Consider the following 18,828-nt stretch of genomic DNA (forward strand, 5'->3'; position numbering starts at 1 on the left):
GGCCAGCGAACTGGTGTTCTCCCAGCGATTTTGATCGCCAGCTGGCGCCGACAGTGTGAATTATCACTGGGTTGGGCACGGCAGCCTGAATTACTTGAACTTGCCGAGCTGTTAACCACGTGTGCCACACACACCGCCAAGCACTCGACCCAGTGCCTCCCGCCACACTGGCCAAGCAATCGCTCTAAAGCTGATGAGTGCCCCCGGGGCGCGCAGGAGCAAACTCTGGGCCGAGTGGCTCAATACAATACCGCCGCTACTGTGTCTAGGTGTTCTTCGATGGAATACATGGCAGAACTGGCGAGCGTCGACCTGCAAGCCATCATTACTTAAGCCATATCTCGTTCAAATGCCTGAGCGAGTTACTTCGAGTGCAAACTCTGCCGAGCTGGTCGATCCAGTGTCACCATTAAGCCAGGGTAAGCCATCAATATCACTGAATAAACACGACACGGATTATTACTGGCGCTGAACATCTTGCCCTATGCCTCAAACGGCGGGAAACCATCAGAGTGAGAAACCCGCTAGCATGTCGACCAATGTGCCCTCCACACTCCCGCCACTCGTCCTAGTGCCTCTCCGAAGAAGCCATCTCAAGGAGAACTCTGGGCCAAGCGGTTGAGACACACCAAGTTACATCATCTGCGTCTTCGAAGGGAGTTACTGGGAGAACCGGGGGTCAAGACCCAGGTGGTTCAATACGCCACACTGGGCTGCTAAGAACTAGTGCCTCCCCGAAGGTTACTTGAGGTGAGAACCTGGGCCGAAGGGTCGCACTCCAGTGTGCCTGCTCACACTGGGCCAAGCCCAGTGCTTCCTCGGCGACGCTGAGGAGAACCTGTATTCAGTGTGTTCATCATTAACACTGGGGTCACGTTCAGTGTTCCTCTCGGCACATTTTGAGAGAACTTCGGGCCGAGCCGTCGATTTGAGCCGTTCACACACTAGCCAGCATCGCCCAGTAAGCTCTCGAGCGAACCACTCTGAGAGAACTCAGCCTACGACCTGCTCTCCACCAATACCGCTGCCACTGCCCTGTGTTCTCCTCGGCAAAGCCACTCGAGGAACTGAGCGGGCCGAGCTGTCAGTGCTTCATTCACACAAGCACCGTCCATGCCCCAAGGAGCCACTGAGGAGAACTCTGTCGAGTGGTTGACCAGCAGCTCGACACTGGGGCCGTTATCGTCCAAGCTTTTTAGCGAGTTAACAGAACTTCGCCGATCGTTAGTGTGCTCATCATTACCAGCACTGCAGTCTCGGTGAACACTTCGCGAAGAACCCTGCCGAAAATGGCATAGTCAGTAAAAGACGCGCTCACACTTCCAGAATTGATTCACAAAGAAAAGCCACACACACCAAGTCAAGCATTCGATCGCTCTCGGCCATTGCCAGCAATTCGTCTTCTATGCTCGGACGAGTGTCGTCATCTCGGGCCGAGCGGTTGACCAAAGCTTCACTGACACCGGGTCATCACCGTTCGCTGCTCGGCACACTGGTGAGAATCGTAATGAGCGCCATCACACACTGCCACAGTGGCGTTCTCTCGTGAACACTTGCGTATCTCTGCTGGCGGTTTCCATTCCAGTTCATCACTGGTCAATTGGCATGAACCATGTTTCCTCGACATGAACGAGTGGTGACCAGCAAACTATCACACACTGGCTGCCACTGCCCAGTGCTCGGTGATTATTTCTGAGTTCAATACGCCACTGGTTACATTATCTGCGCACTAGACAAGTGCTGGGCCCAGTGTGCTGGCAATACTGGGCTTCCACCACCGGCCAAGAGTTCCTCCCCATGTGGCTCCTCTTCTGGGGAGTGCAACTTCTGACGAGTGTTGACCCAGTGTGTGGGCACACTGGGTCAACCACTGCCCAGAGTTCTCCTCAAGAGGCTCTTCGGGGAGGTGATCATTCCAGGATTATGCCCTCGAAGGAGAGTTTTAGGAGTAACTTGAGCTGAGTAATATCTAGTTTAATACACACTGGGCCAACATCAGCCACGCCTCCTAGCGAAGTTAATACAAAGTCGATGGTTTAGTTCAGTGTGTCATCAATACCACCGCCGCCGCCCGCCGCCAACTCTGCCGAGTGGTACCGACACCACGCACAGAAACTTAGTAAATCTTCTGAGCACACATTGTCAATATTAATGCCCTGAGGTGCTCTCAAGAGCACTCGCCGTGCCTGTCATTACACACAAATAGTTATCTCTGATCTGCGCCTTTCAACAAAGCACCGTCTTCTAGTGCCTGCGCCGAAGAAAGTTTGATCTGGCCATACATCTGCAAAATATCACATCATCAGTCACATCACCAGTAGCCTCTGGCAGAACTCAGCTTATAACACCAGTGCTCATCATTACTGGCCAGTCCAGTGTTTCTCGAAGACATTATGAACTTATTGCGATGGTCGGTTTGCCGCCAATACTTGCCAACGTTTAGCGAGTTACTTGAGAGTAACTTGCCGAGTAATTTAGTTAAAGTTGAGCCTGTCGCTCGGGGTTGTTCATGCAGCCGGAAGTTACTGAGGAGAATCTCAATATGTCGACCAGTGCTCAATACAGTCTGGCCAAGCACTTTCATGCCTTCGACACATGATCCTTCTGCTCAGTAAAACACTGCATTGCAATAGCACACTGGTGCCGCAAGGTTACTTTGAGTGAGAGTCCGGTCAGCCAAACGTTGCAGTGTGCCGGCGAGCATTGTTTCAGCCCTATGCTCTGATGAAACGCCAGCAGTTTAGTATTTCGCCGGCGGTTGACCACAATACCGGGCCACCACTGTCTGTGAGATTTTGGCCGAAAGGTCGGCTCAGTAAAGCTCAATATTGAACATTGGGTTACACTCGTTCGCAAAACAAAAGGAAAATACTGATTAAGAGCGGAATGACTTCAGTGCCTCACACAATAAAGTTCAGTGCCTTCCTCGAAAGGAGTCATTATACTTGCGAAGTGGTTGATCACGACCATTGTCATTAAACAGCGACCGTCCAGGTTTCAGTTAGTTGTTTCGAACTTGTCAGCCGCACTGGCCGTTGACCGCTCGCAGCCCCGAAAGCAGCGAGCCACGATCTAAAACAGCACTGTCCGTGCTCGAAAGAGTCACACAGCACCGTAAGCGAGCGGTCGACCCGCCCGCGTCTTCTCAGCACACTAGCGTATTGCCGAGCGCAGATCACCACTGTCACAGCCCTGCGCCTTCTCGAAAGGAAGTCGGCCACACTGCGCCCGCGCCCGGATGAAAGTGCCTCAGGAAGTTTTGAGCGGTCTTCGCCGAGCACCAGCTCACTGTTCGCGCTCGGGCACCGCGGGCCGAAGGGCAAGGTCGAACCAGTGTCATCGCCGGGCTAGCGTTCAGCACGCTCTCAGTTGGCTGAGAAGAACTTGCCGAAGGGCACCGGTACACCACACACTCGCCGCACTGCGTTTCTCAGTGCTTGCCGATAGTTTATTCACGTGCTTGTCACGACACTGGTCGCACTGTCCAGCGCGTGCTTCAGCGGTTACCGGAGAGACCCCGTCGAAGCGTCAACCAGTGCTCATCATTGTCATCAGTACTGTCCAGTGTTTTCTCGAGTGAGTCATGCGAGGGAACATTACCGCCAGTTCAGTGCTTCTAGCGGTTATATGAGTGAGACGCAATAATAATACACCGGGCCGCTACCGTTCAGTGTTCTCAGTGTTGTTTCTGACAAGCGAGCGGTCGATCTGCAGGCTATCATACCGTTGCTATTCGTTCAGGCAAAGCTTTCGAAGGAAAGTCATTTGAGGAGAACTTGGGGGTAATAAACATCACGTTTCCTCGAAGCGAAAGCCACTTCGAGAGTACTTCGTCGAGCGAAACACCCAGTGTTTATCACGCATGCTCAGTGCCTTCCGCCAATATGAGGGTGTCCTGCTCAGTGTTGACCAGCGTTCAATATCATTCGCCAAAGACCAACCAGTACTGAAAGGTTATTTTCACTGCTACAAAACATCACACAAGCCAAGCACTGCCCTATGCCTTCCTCGCATGAATGTACCATACCATTGCCGTCACTCCCAGTGTCTTCCTCGGCTATTTGAATTCTTGGTTGAGCAGTTGTTGTTCTCAACCATGATTGACCCTTCTTCACAAATTACCGTGTAATGAGTAATATGTCACAGTCAGTGCTTCAGATGACCGACATAAGTAAAGCCGCACATTCTTCTTCTGTTAGCCACGTTTCAGTCCAGAGGAGGCGAGTTGTCTTCTTCTTCTCGAACAGCTGGAGAAATTTTCTCATTCAGTTGTCATTTTCGTTCGCAGCAGTAGCAACAAAAACACACAGATCAGCCTTCTTCGCTTCAAGAAGAATAACGGAATAGCAGGCTCAGCACAAATGCAGAATTCAGCTTAAAATTATATCCGTACTTCAAGCCTGAGTCAGCCAGCCCAGTCATAGCCAGTCGTTTAGGAACAACTTTACCCATCTTCAAACAGCCAGATTTAGGCTTCTTCTTTTTTTTGTAAAGATGACAACTGCAGACTTTTCAGAGCAAAGCTCTGAAAAAGCAAGAATGGCAAAGTTAGACATTATTGCCCTCATTTGGGAAGACCTTCAAAATATTATGAAACCTCAAACTAAAATGAAAGAAATTTCTCGTCTGAAGGCCAAGGCAAGGAGGATGAAAGATTCGAAAGTTGCAGAGATACGCAAGTTCCTGGCAAATCAGAAGGCTCTGAAAAAACTGAAGCTAGAGGAAGCAGCTATGGCTAGACAGGAGAGAAAGCAGCGAAAACGAAGCCAAGAGCAGCGGGAGAAGGAAAAGATGTGGCAGGAGGTAACAACACTGGGATGGAGACTTCGCTTAGTTCAGTCATAACTTAACGTCCCTTCTCTAAATACTTGGACCTCTCTCTTCCCATTCTTCTTCAATACCAAACGTGGTGTTGTATTGATGCAACGTTGGTGGGACTTGGTGCCTCTCTTTTACGAACAGAAATGATAACTGAAGATGAAATGACCAAAGGACTCTCCAATGATTCGAAAAGGAGAAGGATGAAACCGCTCATCTACCAGGACTGGGGACGTGAAGGGACAACAGAAGGATGTGCAGCTGCTTATGTGTTGAATCTCAGAGAGAGCCACTGTACCACTGACTGTGGTATGAACACCCTCATTGCAGGTGGGGCAGTGAGGAGTCGAAATCATGGTTGGGGGTGCAATGGCAACTGCTCAGCCAAGAATTCTCAAATGGCTCCTTTCGGGAGACACTAGGGTGAGTGCCAACTCGATGTGCAGTGGGCAACATTGGGTCGACCGCCAGCTCCCACGTGGGAGCAAGTACTCAGGACCCAGTGTTTGGCCCAGTGTGTGGTGGGCACATTAGCCCACTGCTCGGCCCAGTTCTCCCTGCGTTCTTCTGGGGAGGCATCAACGAGTGCTTGGCCCAGTGTGTAGGGCACACTGGGTCAACCGGCCGGCCAAGAGTTCTCCCCATGGCTCTTCCGGGAGGCACTTGGATCAGTGCTTGGCCCAGTGTGTGGTGGGCACACTGGGTCGACCGCTCGACCCAGAGTTCTCCTCAAGTGGCTCCTTCGGGGAGGCACTTGGACGAGCGCTTGGCCCAGTGGTGTGGTGGGGCGGTCGTTCGACCGCCGCCAAGAGTGCCCTCCTTCGCGGCTCTTCAGGGAACACCTGGACGAGCAAGTTTGGCCCAGTGTGTAGTGGCGCACACTGGTTCACCGCCGCCCAGAGTTCCTCCCGGCGGCTCCCTGGGGAGCAAATTCTGACGAGTGCTTGGGCCCAGGTGGGGGTGGCACACTGTTCGACCACCGTCAGCCTCCCCCATATGGCTCTTCCGGGGAAGCCAATTCTGGATCGAAAGTGCTTGGCCCAGTGTGTGGTGGGCACACTGGTCTGACCGCTCAGCCCAGAGTGCTCCTCCCTCATGTGGCTCCTTCTGGGGAGGCACTTGGACGATCTGGGCCCAGTGTGTGGTGGCACACTGCTCGACCGCCGGCCAAGAGTTCTCCCTCAAGTGGCTCCTTCAGGGGAAGCACTTTGACGAGTGCTTGACCCACAGGTGTGGTGGGCAATATTAAGTCGACCACTGGCCAAGAAAGCCTCTCATGTGGCTCCTTCGGGAGGCACTTGCACGAAAAGCTTGGCCCAGTGTGTGAAACGTCTGCTGACCGCCTCAATAAGAGTTCTCTCTCAAGTGGTCTTTGGGAGGCACTTGACGAGTGCTTGGCCCAGTGGTGGTGGGCGCCACTGTTCGGACCGCCAGCCCAGAGTCTCTCCCTCATGTGGCTCCTCTGGGAAGCACTTGGACGAGTGATTGGCCCAGTGTGTGGTGGGGCACACTGGTCAACCACTCGCCCAGAGTTCTCCTCAAGAGGCTCTTCCGGGAGGCACTCATCCAGGCACTAGGGATGAGTGCTGGCTCCAGTGTGGCTCCTTCGGGGGAGGCACCAGGGACGAGTGTTGGCCCAGTGTGTGTGGTGTGGGTACATTAGTCGACCGCCGCTCCAGAGTTTTCCCCTAAGGGTCTTCGGGAGGCACTTGACGAGGCTGGCCCAGTGTGTGGTGGGCACACTGGGTCGACCGCTCGGCCCACAGTTCTCCTCATGTGGGCTCTTCGGGCAACACCCTGGACGAGTGCCATCCAGTGTGTATGGGGCAACACTGGGTCGACCGGGTCGACCCAGAGTTCTCCTCAAGTGCTCCCTTCGGGAGAGGCACTTGATCTAGTGCTTGGCCCAGTGTGTGGTGGGCACACTGGTTCGACCGTCGGCCAAGAGTTTCTCTCAAGGGTCTTCTGGGAGCACTTGACGAAAGTGCTTGACCCAGTGTGTGGTGGGCACAATTGGGTCGACCTGGCCAAGAATTCCTCCTCATGTGGCCTCTCGGGAGGCACTGGACGAGTGCTTACCCAGTGGTGTGGTGGCACACTGGGCCGACCGCTCGCCCAGAGTTCTCCTCAAGTGGCTCCTTTGGGAGGCACTGACGAGGCTTGGCCCAGTGTGTGGTGGGCACACCGGTTCGACCGCCGGCCCAGAGCCCTTCCTCGTTCCTTCGGGGGAAAGACTTGGACGAGTGATTGGCCCAGTGTGTGGTGTGTAACACTGGGTCAACCACTGGCCCAGAGTTCTCTCAAGAGGTTCCTTCGGGGCGGCACTCATCCAGGCACTAGGACGAGTGCTTGGCCCAGTGTGTGGCTCCTTCGGGGAGGCACTAGGACGAGTGCTTGGCCCAGTGTGTGGTGGGCACATTAGGTCGACCGCTCGGCCCAGAGTTCTCCTCAAGTGCGCCATGAGGCACTTCTGGACAGCAAGCTGGCCCAATGTGTGGTGTAGGCACACTGGGCCTAATCGTCGTGCCAAGAGTTCTCCTCATGTGGCTCGGGAGGCACTTGACGAGTGCTTGGCCCAGTTTGTGGTGGGCACTGGCTCCACCGCTGACCCTGTAGTCCTCGTGGCTCCTGGGAGGCACGTGACAAGTGCTGGCCCAGTGTGTGGTGGCAAACTGTCTGACCATCCAGCCAAGAGTTCTCAAGTGAGTTCTTCTGGGAAGACTTTGACGAGTGCTTTCTGGCCCAGGATGTGGTGGGCACATTGGGTCGACCTGGCCAAGAGTTCTCCCTATGTGGCTCCTTCGGGAGGCACTTGACGAGTGTTTGGCCTAGTGTGTGGTGGGCACATTGGTCGACTGCTAGGCCCAGAGTTCTCTCGTGGTCTTCTGGGAAGCACTGGACGAAAGTGCTTGCCCGTGTGTGGTGGGCACACTGGGTCAACCACTCGGCCCAGAGTTCTCAAGAGGCTCCTTCGGGGAGGCACTCATCCAGGCACTAGGATGAGTGCTTGGCCCAGTGTGTGGCTCCTTCGGGGAGGCACTAGGTCGAGTGCTTGGCACAGTGTGTGTGGTGGGCACATTGGGTTGACAGCTCGGCCCACAGTTCTCTAAGTGGGTTCCTCGGGGGAGGCACCCAGGACCCAGTGCTTTGGCCCAGTGTGTGTGGGGGCACACTGGGCCCACCACTGCCCAGAGTTCTCCTCAAGTGGTTCCTCCCGGGGAGACACTTTAGGACGCAGTGGCTTGGCCCAGTGTGTGGTGGGTTAATATTAAGTCGCAATTTCACTGCCCAGAGTTCTCTCAAGTGCTCCTGGGAGACACTAGATGAAAGGCGGCCCAGTGTGTGGTGGGCACACTGGTTCGACCGCCGGCCCAGAGTGCCCTCCTCATGTGGTCTTCTTCGGGGAAGCACTTGGATGAGTGATACCCAGTGTGGTGGGCACACTGTCGGACCACTGGCTCAGAGTTCTCCTCAAGAGGCTCCTCTTCGGGAGGCACTCATCCCAGTGGATGAGGTTCTCCCCGAAGGGAGTTTGAGGAGAACCTGCCGAGCAAGACTCCAGTGTAAGCTCATCACATCACTGGGCAGCTATTCAGTGTGCCTTCTCTAAGTGAAAGCCACATGAACTTGGTCGCAGCGGTCGACCAGGTGTCACGTTCTGGGTCGGGCACCGTCCAGCGCCTGGGATGAGTGCTTCGGGCCCAGTGCGGTGGGCACATTAGGTCGACCGCCGGCCCAGAAAGCCTCCCTGCGGGCCCTTCTGGGAGGCACTTGATCTAGTGGCTTGGCCCAGTGTGTGATGGCACACTGTCGACCACTCGCCAAGAGTCTCTCCCCAGCGGTTCCTCTCGGGAGGCAAGCACCACCCTGGACGAGTGCTTGGCCCAGTGTGTGGTGCACACACTGGGTCGACCGCTCAGCCCAGAGTTCCCTGCGGCTCCTTTGGGAGGCACTACCAGTGCTTGCCCAGTGTGTGGTGGGTAATACTGGTTCGACCGCTCGGCCCACAGCGTTCCTCCCAGTGGTTCTTCCGGCAAGCACTTGGATCGCAGTGATTGGCCCAGTGTGTGGTGGGCACACTGGGTCAACCACTGGCCCAGAGTTCTCCCTCAAGAGGCTCTTCCGGGCAGACTCATCCAGGCACCAGGACGAGAGTGCTTGGCCCAGTGTGTGGTTCCTCCGGGAGGCACTGAACGAGTGTCGGGCCCAGTGTGTGGTGGGCAACACGCTGACAGCCTGTCCAGAGCTCCCCTCGGCGGGTCTCTTCCGGGAGGCATTTGACAGTGTTTGTCTAGTGTGTGGTGGGCATTAATGCAGTCTGGGATCGCCGCCAAGAGTTCTCCCAAGTGGTTCTTCCGGGAGGCACTTGGACGAGTGCTTGGCCCAGTGGTGGGCACACTACCGGGTCGGCCCAGCAGGTTCTCCTCAAGTGGCTCCTTCGGGAAGCACTTGACTAGTGCTTGGCCCAGTGTGTGTCAGGCATTCCGTCAACCACTCGGGCCCAGAGTTCTCCTCATGGTTCCTTCGGGAGGCACTTGACGAGTGCTTGGCCCAGTGTGGTGGGCACACTGGGTCGACCGCCTGGCCCATAGTTCTCCTGGCAACAGCCTCTCGGGAGCAGCACTAGGACGAGTGCTTGGCCCAGTGTGTGGTGGGCACATTGGGTCGGCCGCTAGGCCCAGAGTTCTCCTCAAGTGGTTCCTTCTGGGAAGCACTGATCAGTGCCACGCAGCGTGGTGGCAACCAGGCCGACCGGGTCAGCCTGGTGAGTTCTCCTCGCGGGCCTCGGGAGGCACTGACCGAGCGCTGGCTCCAGTGTGTGTGGCACACTGGGGTCGACCGCCGCTGGCGGGTCTCTCCCCTGCTGCTCCTTCCGGGAGGCACTTGAAGAGCGCTGGCCCAGTGTGTGGTGGGCACACTGGGTCGCATCGCCGCCCAGAGTTCTCTCAAGTGGCTCCTTCTGGGAGGCACGGACAAGCGCTTGGCCCAGTGTGTGGTGGCACACTGGGTCGACCCCTGGTCTGTGTGAGTTCTCTCAAGTGGCTCCTTCGGGGAGGCACTTGGACGAGTGCTTGGCCCAGTGTGTGGTGGGCACACTGGGTCAACCGCTTGGCCCAGAGTTCTCCTTAAGTGGCTTCTTCGGGGAGGCACTAGGACGAGTGCTTGGCCCAGAGTGTGGAGGGCACATTGGGTCGACCGCTAGGCCCAGAGTCTCCTCAAGTGGTTCCTTCGTTGAGGCACTAGGATCTGGCAAGCTTAGCCCAGTGTGTGGTAGGCACCTGGGTCCAGTGTGTGGTGGGCACCTGGCCCAGTGTGTGGTGGGCACACTGACGACCGCTGGCTCCAGAAAGTTCTCTCAAGTGGCTCCTTCGGGAAGGCACTTGGACGAGTGCTTGGCCCAGAGTGTGGTGGCACACTGGGCTCCATCGCCGCCAAGAGTTCTCCTCACAGGCTCCTCTTCCGGGAGTAGCACCTAGACGAGTGCTTGGCCCAGTGTGTGGTGGGTACATTGGGCTGACTACTGGCCCAGAGTTCTCAAGAGACCTTTTTGGGGCACTCATCCAGGCACTAGAACGAGTGCTTGGCCCAGTGTATGGCTCCGGGAGGCACTAGGTCGAGTGCTTGGCCCAGTGTGTGTGGTGGGCACATTGGGTTGACAGCTCGGCCCAGAGTTCTCCTCAAGTGGTTCCTTCTCGGGAGGCATTTGGACGTTGCAGCTGGCTCCAGTGTGTGGTGGGCACACTTGTTCGACCGCTCGGCCCAGAGTTCTCCTCAAGGGGCTCCTTCGGGGAGGCACTTCAGGACGAGTGCTTGGCCCAGTGTGTGGTGGGCACATTGGGTCGACTGCTCAGCCCAGAGTTCTCCTCAAGTGTCCTTCTAGGAAGCACCTGGTCGAAAGGCTGGCTCCAGTGTGTGTTGGGCACACTGTCGACTGGCCATCAAGAGTTCTCCTCGTTGCTCTTTCTGGGAGGCACTTACCAGAGTGTTGGCCCAGTGTGGTGGGCACACTGTCAACCGCCACCCAGAGTTCTCTCAAGTGGCTTTCTTCAGGGAAAACCAGGACGAGTGTTTGGCCCAGTGTGGTGGGCACATTGGGTCGACCACTAGGCCCAGAAGTCCTCCCCTGCGGAATTCCTTCGGGAGGCACTAGGACGGAGTGCTCAGGCCCAGTGTGTGTGGTGGGCACTTGCCCAGTGTGTGGTGGGCACACTGGGCCGACCACTCTGGCCAAGAGTTCTCCTCGCGGCTCCTTCGGGAGGCACTGGACAAGGCTGGGCCCAGTGTGTGGTGGGCACACTGTCGACCGCTGCCCAGAGTTTTCCCTGCAAGTGGTTCCTTCGGGAGGAACTTGACGAGCACTTGGGCCCAGTGTGTGGTGGCACACTGGGTCAACTGCCCGGCCCAGCCTCAAGTGGCCCTTCCTGGGAGGCACTCAGGATCGAGTGCTTGGCCCAGTGTGTGGTGTGGGCACACTGGTCGACCGTACACCCAGAGTTCTCTCGTGGTTCCTCGGGAGGCACTGGGACGAGTGCTTAGCCCAGTGTGTGTGTAGGCACTTGGCTCCAGTGGGTGTGGTGGGCAACACTGGTCGACTGTCTCGGCCCAGAGTTCTCCCCGGCGGGTTCTTCCTGGGGAGGCACTTGATCGAGTGCTTGGCCCAGTGTGTGGTGAGCACACTGGCCGACCACCCAGCCCAGCCCTCCTGCTGCCTCCTCGGGGGAGGCACTGGGCGTGCTTGGCCCAGTGTGGTGGGTACCGGGCTGGGTCGACTGCTCTCGACCCAGAGTTCTCCCCTGCGGCTCCTTCAGAGGCACTCTGGACTGAGTGCTTGGCCCAGTAGGCAGGGCACACTGGGTCGACCACTCGGCCCAGAGTTCTCTCGTGGCTCCTTCTGGGGAGGCACAGGGACCAGTGCTTGGCCCAGTGTGTATTCTTCGGGAGGTACCAAGACGAGTGCTTGGCCCAGTGTGTGTGTGGTGGGTACATTGGTTTGACAGTTCGGCCCAGAGTTCTCCCTCAAGTGGCTCCTCCGGGAGGCACCAAGACGAGTGCTTGAGCCCAGTGTGGTAGGCACCTTGGGTCAAACGCTCAGCCCAGAGTTCTCCCCGTGGTTCTCCAGGAGGCACTAGGGACGAGTGCCGCCCAGGCGTGGTAGGCACACTGGTCGACCGCTCGACCCAGAGTTCTCCTCAACTGGCTCCCTTTGGGAGGCACTTGACTGATGTTTAGCCCAGTGGAGTGGTGGGCAAGACTGATTGACCACTCGGCCTGTATCTCCCTCAAGTGGCTTCTCAGGGAGTGCACTAGGACGAGTGCTTGGCCCAGAGTGTAGGGGAGCTGGTCGACCACTCACCACAGTTCCCTCAAGTGGTTCCTTTGGGGAGGCACTGACGGAGTGCTTAGCCCAGCGTGTGTGTGGGGTATTGGGTCGACCGCTCGGCCCAGAGTTCTACTTTCTAAGTGGTTTTCTGTGGAGGCACTAGGACGAGTGCTTAGCCCAGAGTGTGGTGGTCACATTGGGTCAACCGCTAGGCCCAGAGTTCTCCTCAAGTGGTTCCTTTGGGGAGGCACTAGGATGAGTGCTTACTCCAGTGTGTGTGGTGGGCACATTGGGTCTGAATTGCCGTCCCAGAGTTCTCCTCAAGAAGCCTGACTAATTAGCCTAGAGTTTCTCAAGTGGTTCTTCCGGGAGGCACTAGGACTGGTGGGGACATTGGGTCAACTGCTTGGCCCAGAGTTCTCTCAAATGGCTCCTTCTGGGGAGGCATCACCAGACAAGCGCACTAGGGGCAAGTGCTTGCCCCAGTGTGTGTGGTGGGCACATTGGGTCAACTGCTCGGCCCAGAGTTCTCCTCAAATGGCTCCTTTGGGAGGCCCTTGGACGAGTGCTTGTCCCAGTGTGTGGTGGGCACATTGGATTGGTCGACTGCTCGGCCCAGAGTTCTCTTCAAATGGCTCCTTTGGGAGGCACTAGAGCAGGAAGTTCAGCTGCAAACTTTTGGTGTCACAGTGATAGCCACTGCACCACTAACTGTGGTACCAACACCCTCACTGCAGGAGGTGAGGAGGTGAAATCATGGTTAGGGTTGCACTGGTGACTGCTGGGATGCCGTGCATGCATACGCAGTTGCATGTCTGGTTCCTCTTCTTCAGTGCCCTCTGTAGCTGGGTGGTCAGCAGTCTGGGACCCAAGGGAAGGGTAGAATATGTTTGAACTGCAAGTGATCATCATGAACAAGCTGGCTGGGGTTATCTCATCCACGTGAAGAACCTGCTGAGATGCAGCTATTAGACTAGAAATAAGAGGACAGAAGCCATCAAATTGAAAGAATGGTAAGACGAACTCTCTTGGCAAAAATTAAAGACAGAGACTTACAGTTGGCGAGTTCAGCATGGATGGAGCCTCATAACCATTAGTTATTCAATCAGAAGGCAACCAGGACAACAGACGGCAACCAAAGGGACTCCAGAAGGAAACCACAGGGGCACCAGTAGGCAAACCTGAGGGCGACCAGAAGGCAACCTGAGGAACACCAAAAGGCAACCAGAAGGCAATCAGAGGGACACCAAAAGGCGACCAGAGGGACACCAGACAGCAACCAGAACACCAAAAGGCAACCAGAAGGCAATCAGAGGCACACCAAAAGGCGACCAGAGGGACACCAGAAGCAACCAGGACACGCACCAGAAGGCAAACTAGAAGATAATTTATTGGACAAACTCAGAAAAACCGGTTTCTTCTAGCGTGCTATGTCCCCGACGAAGACGCCTAATAGAAAGATCTTCGTCACGTGGGCAAATAGTCGGACATTCCTGGATCTATTCTGCAGATGTCTTCTGTAATTTTATCAGAATAATCTTTTGTGTAGAAACTGCTTCATAAGGTACATTGTCAAAAAGACTTTCCCAGATCTGTAGAAAATCTTGCAAGACATACCAGTCACCCCTTCAGAATATCTTTCACCGATCAATTTTTTTGGTAACATATGCATGCCAGTCCTCCAGTCTGAGTGATCCTGGAGCCACAGGCATTATGAATCTGTGAGGCGTATTTCTATCCATTTTAGATATCAAGTGAATCCTATGAATGAGAAGCACTTGATATTTTTTAGATTGTGACACAGCTATCCATACAGTTATAAATTGTCAGAGTCCACGGAGGAGGTTTTGTTATTTTGTTCAATGTGCTAAATTTTAAAGACAAAAATTTACGAGATTTCACTTGACTGATTTATGGTGGTTTCAATGGTACTTGGTTACACTCAAAACCAAGCACTGGGACACCTGGGGCAACTCAGCGCTTAGGACGCATGTAAAGAGGTGTAAGATGGGTGACTGCACAGCACGATAATGAGATCCAGAAAGGCGAGATGAATTGCAAGGAACGGAAGCAGTGGAATCCAGGACTGTCTCAAAGCTGTACTCAAGAAGCAACAGTTAGAGGCATATGACTGAGTAAACTGAGTTGAAAAAAGTAATAGCAACAGGCTATATAAGGTGGATGCGACTGAAGGGACGCAAACAATCCTTAGCAATGTCTACAGTGCACCACATGAGTTGTGGCTATGGCACAACCTCTATGGGAATAATTTGAGTAGGGTAAAAATTATCCTCAAGTCCAGGGAATGTCACACTGGTTATTCCCTGTATAACTATTTTAACATAATAAACATTATAAGTCAAGCTGCCTGTTATTCTGTATAAATCATTTTAAAAATATAAGCATTAACATTAAAACTGGCCCACATTCTCACATAATGAAGGTGGTTGCAAACTTAAAAATAGTGAAACTTTTCTATTTTTAAGACTATTATAAACAATTTTTGTACTGCTATAAATATTTTGGAAGGATTTTTAATTTTTCACTATAATCATATTTTACTCATTAGGAACTTTCATATTCACGTAAAAGCATCCACCTCTAACTTTATAGTATCTGAGCACGAATCAAATACCTATGAAAATTAAGAGAATATCATATCATACACGCTGTCAAGATACCACATTCCTCTCTACGTGGGATTCTTCAGTTACCTTCCATTTACACTTGAGTCTGTTAACACTCCCTTCAAAATTTTATTTGATGCGCGCATATCTGTTCACATACTGTATTTTGTTTTTATAAATTTTTACCAAAATGTTTTATCAGTTCACTTTACTACAGACTACAGCACATTATCAGGCTCGAAATGCGCTCAGCAACATACCTGACTCTCTCGAGTCTGGATCTGTTGTGCAACAAACCATTTTTGCAATTTTTTACCACAGTTCAAGTGGACAACTAAAGCGTAACATACAGCACCAAATTCAACTTGGACACAGTCAAAGGAATTAAGTGGAACATTTCAATTTTAACAATATCTACCTTCACAATTCAAGTGATCTTATGGCGGACAAAACGCTTTAGTCCTTCTAGTATACAACAAACAGGGCTGCTCACCCTTTTGCTCCTCATGGTGAACCGTTCTCCAAAGTCGTCAGCCTAAAAGGAAAACAGTTAATCAGATACTGATAAATGTCTAAAGGTACAGAAATCATAGTACAATCTTTCAAAACTTACATACAAAGCTGCTGAGGAAACTCTTTCCCAATACGCATCAGTTGTTTCAAGTAAAAGTTTTGCAAACTTTTCAGAACAGTACGTCAGCATAGACCACTTTCTTTGTAAACCCCACCAGGGACTTAACTTCATTGCACTTTTGTTAGCTCAAGGTCATAAGTACAGTAGGGAAAAAATTGTTCCCAATGAAAATAATATACACATTTGGAGTACAATAAATTAGTCCATTTTGCTAATGCTCCTCCGCAAATTATTGACGCTAACCAGATGTTCACCTTTTTCAGTATTTGTTTCCCTAAATACCCATATCAAATTTATTTCCATGCCAGGTTCATCACAAGCACTATTGAGTTAACATTTACATAGTATTTCTTATGCTGAAGGGAAGACCACCAAAGAATAAAGAGACTTCATTTACATTTTTGAATGAAGTCGATTACCCTCACAGACAATTTGAAAAACTTCTTAAAATCAAGAAACTCAGGCTAGCTGAGCCACATGGCTCATCTAAAAGGATGAGCAAAGTTTGTGCAAACCTTCCTGAATGCGAGGCAAAGATGATGGATGTCATAGGAGCTAAGGACTATCACATGCAACCAAATCTTAGAAAATGTGTGTGATGTGGAAAACAAAATGACTAGGTCATCGGTGAACAGAAAACTCTGATAAATTCTTTTTGCACCAGACTGGCCATTCTGGTGACAAAAGGAGATCAAAAGCCGCTGTGAAAAGATGTGGACAACAGAAATACTGAGAATTTTGAAAAGGGGTGTTAATTCACACAGATAGCTAAAGACTACTAATGACGACAAGTTGTTGGTAAGAATTCTACTCTAATTTGTGTGAAGCAAAGTATCACCCATATTGCCAAGAGCAGTACATGCAAAATCCTGAGTACTGGCGGAGTAAAGATCACGAGCAAGTGAAACAACAAAAAGCACTCGAGGAGGCAGGTCAAGCAGCATTCATTAGTGTTTGCAAACTGATAGAAGAAGAAACAATTATAAATAAAAAGCTGTGCACTCTTGTTGAGCTTAACAAAATGTATACTGCAGAACTTGAGAAAACTAACTTCCAAAATCCCAACCACAGATCAAGTAAATCCAAAATGAAAAAACTAGAATCAAGTGGACACAAAGGACAAATTAGGGCTTAATGTCATCTAGACAAAGGAGGTACTGCTCGCTTTCTGCTTACATTGTTCAGGGCAGCATATGACTGTCGAAAGAAGCAAATGGCAGCATATGAGCTCGATTCTGGGGACTACATACATGTGAGCTGCAATGTACCTCAGCAGAGCAATATCAGAAGCTTTTAAAGCATGTGCTGATATGCAATGGCCACCAACCACTTACCTTCTAACACACATCAAAGATATTGGTACTCTGATTTACTGAATTTAATGTGTACATTGTTTCCTTGGACAACCCAGCATAGATGAAATGTCCCCAAATTGTATATACCATATCATCAATTATACAGGATATTTGCAGGACTTCAACTGATGGTAAATGGAAGATGCACCAAGATATTTTAATCTGTATAACAATATGCCACATGTTCGAAAGTGCTGAAATAATATGACTAAGTGGAACAGATTTGGGCATCTTATGTTCTATGATTTTTCACTTGAATTGGACATGCTGGGGAGAGCTGTTGACCAGGTGTCAACTTCCTAACCACAGTAATTTCATCCGTCCCTCACCTGATAATAAGAGTCCCTGTAACCCATCAGACCACTCTTGACCATGATACCTTTGACCAGTTTCAGAACAAACCAGTTGGCAGTGGGATTATTAACACGGCACCTGTAATGCTGGTGATCTTCTCATGTGCCAAGAGTCTCGGATCGGCCATTTAATATACACAACAGATGATCTTTCCTGGGCGTGTTTATACCAAATAAGAAGAAGGGTCCAGCCATTAGATCAATCAAGAACGTTACCCAGAGGGGGAAGAACACAGTCGAGATGGGCATCACTGAAGTTTATTTTTGCTGTGGATGATGCTATACATATTGCAGGGAGGCAAATCAGATATTTCCTGGTTGGTCTGGGTTCATCTCTATTACAGGAAAAGTAACAGAAGTTAACAACTATAGAATATTATCCGGCAATGCTGCGCCCAATTGCAGAGTACAGTACAGTACAAGAATGTCTGACGTACTGTGCAGAGCTGGACGGAAATATGTTGCTCTGATCTTGGTGTATGCACGAAGGCATTTCTTATATGGTAAGATCCACTATATGAATATCACATAATCCCCATTAAACCTTTCATTTATATATGGCTGATTCATAAGTGACTGGAAAAAGATAAAGGAAGTAGGATATGTCACTTTGGAGGCAAGGCTTATTACAACAGACTCTAGAAAAGGAGTAGAGAATGTAAAGAATTAAGTAATCAGATCAATGAACTATCACAAATGTCTGCTGGAAGTATTAGAAAGACCACTCATGGAAAGATTTTTGGATGGCAATGCAGTGTTTGAAGTTTTGGATGAACAAGCAAAAAAACTGCTTCGGGTATTCAAAGAGGCACCATCTGAGGCACTTCTAGATGAACTGATGCAAAACCAGAGCACTGTGGAATACACTGATAGCTACATTCAGTTCACAGACTTAGTTTGGAAAGGTGAGCTTGGCAAGACAAGGTACGGATCAGTTACATGGATAATGTGTAGTTTGTACGTAATTTGCAGAACTCATAAAGAAAACAATTTTGTTCAACATGCCTACATGTATCGCATGACAACAGAATTATGCTCGTCACATGTCATATTTTGTTACATCCTTATCTAATACTGACTGGAGTCATCCAGGAGCTAGGGAACTGCTGAAACTTGGAGCATTTAGTGTCGCTCGATCTTTTGTGCCTGGCAGTAGATGCGTTGTAGATACGACCACTGAAGAAACATTTATGAACATGCAAAGTCCACAGGAGGAGCAGGAGGTAGTGGTATTGGCCTCTTAGGAATTACCAGAAACTATAAAGTATACTAAAGTTGGTAGCACAGACAACGCATGAGAAATAAATACCTTCATGCCAATTTTGTCTTGCAGACATGACAACAGACAGTACAGACAGCATAAAGACCTAAGACCAACAGAGATCAAACGAGGGGAAAGTTTTGTTGACAAGGTGAAAGAGGCAATACAATGTTTCAGCAATCCTTTTGAAATCGACAATAACATGATGCATAACGTAGTCTGGGGCACCAGTGCCAGCTAATATGATCTTTTGATGCATAACGTAGTGTCTGGGGCACCAGTGCCAGCTAATATGATCTTTTGACACTGAAGTATCAGAAATTGAAGCTCTTAAGTCAGCTCAAGAAGAAACTGACACACGAATAATTTTGTATACCTTGTACACCAGCAAGAAAGGTTACAAAAGGTGAGAGTGATGTCTACACTGAAATGTTTTTTCATTCCTGCAGCACATGCTCA

At 51.3% G+C, this 18,828-nt stretch overlaps 1 protein-coding gene across 1 annotated transcript; it reads left to right on the plus strand.

The window, feature by feature from the left end:
- Nucleotides 1-4,494: 4,494 nt before the first annotated feature.
- LOC136852706 (golgin subfamily A member 6-like protein 26) lies at nucleotides 4,495-16,535 on the plus strand. The gene is made up of 3 exons (XM_067127621.1): nucleotides 4,495-4,803; nucleotides 15,763-15,991; nucleotides 16,228-16,535. The coding sequence occupies exons 1-3, from the start codon at nucleotides 4,495-4,497 to the stop codon at nucleotides 16,533-16,535; spliced, it is 846 nt and encodes a 281-aa protein (XP_066983722.1).
- Nucleotides 16,536-18,828: the final 2,293 nt, after the last annotated feature.

This window comes from Macrobrachium rosenbergii, chromosome 26, assembly GCF_040412425.1.
Source record: "Macrobrachium rosenbergii isolate ZJJX-2024 chromosome 26, ASM4041242v1, whole genome shotgun sequence".
Classification (NCBI taxonomy): domain Eukaryota; kingdom Metazoa; phylum Arthropoda; class Malacostraca; order Decapoda; family Palaemonidae; genus Macrobrachium; species Macrobrachium rosenbergii.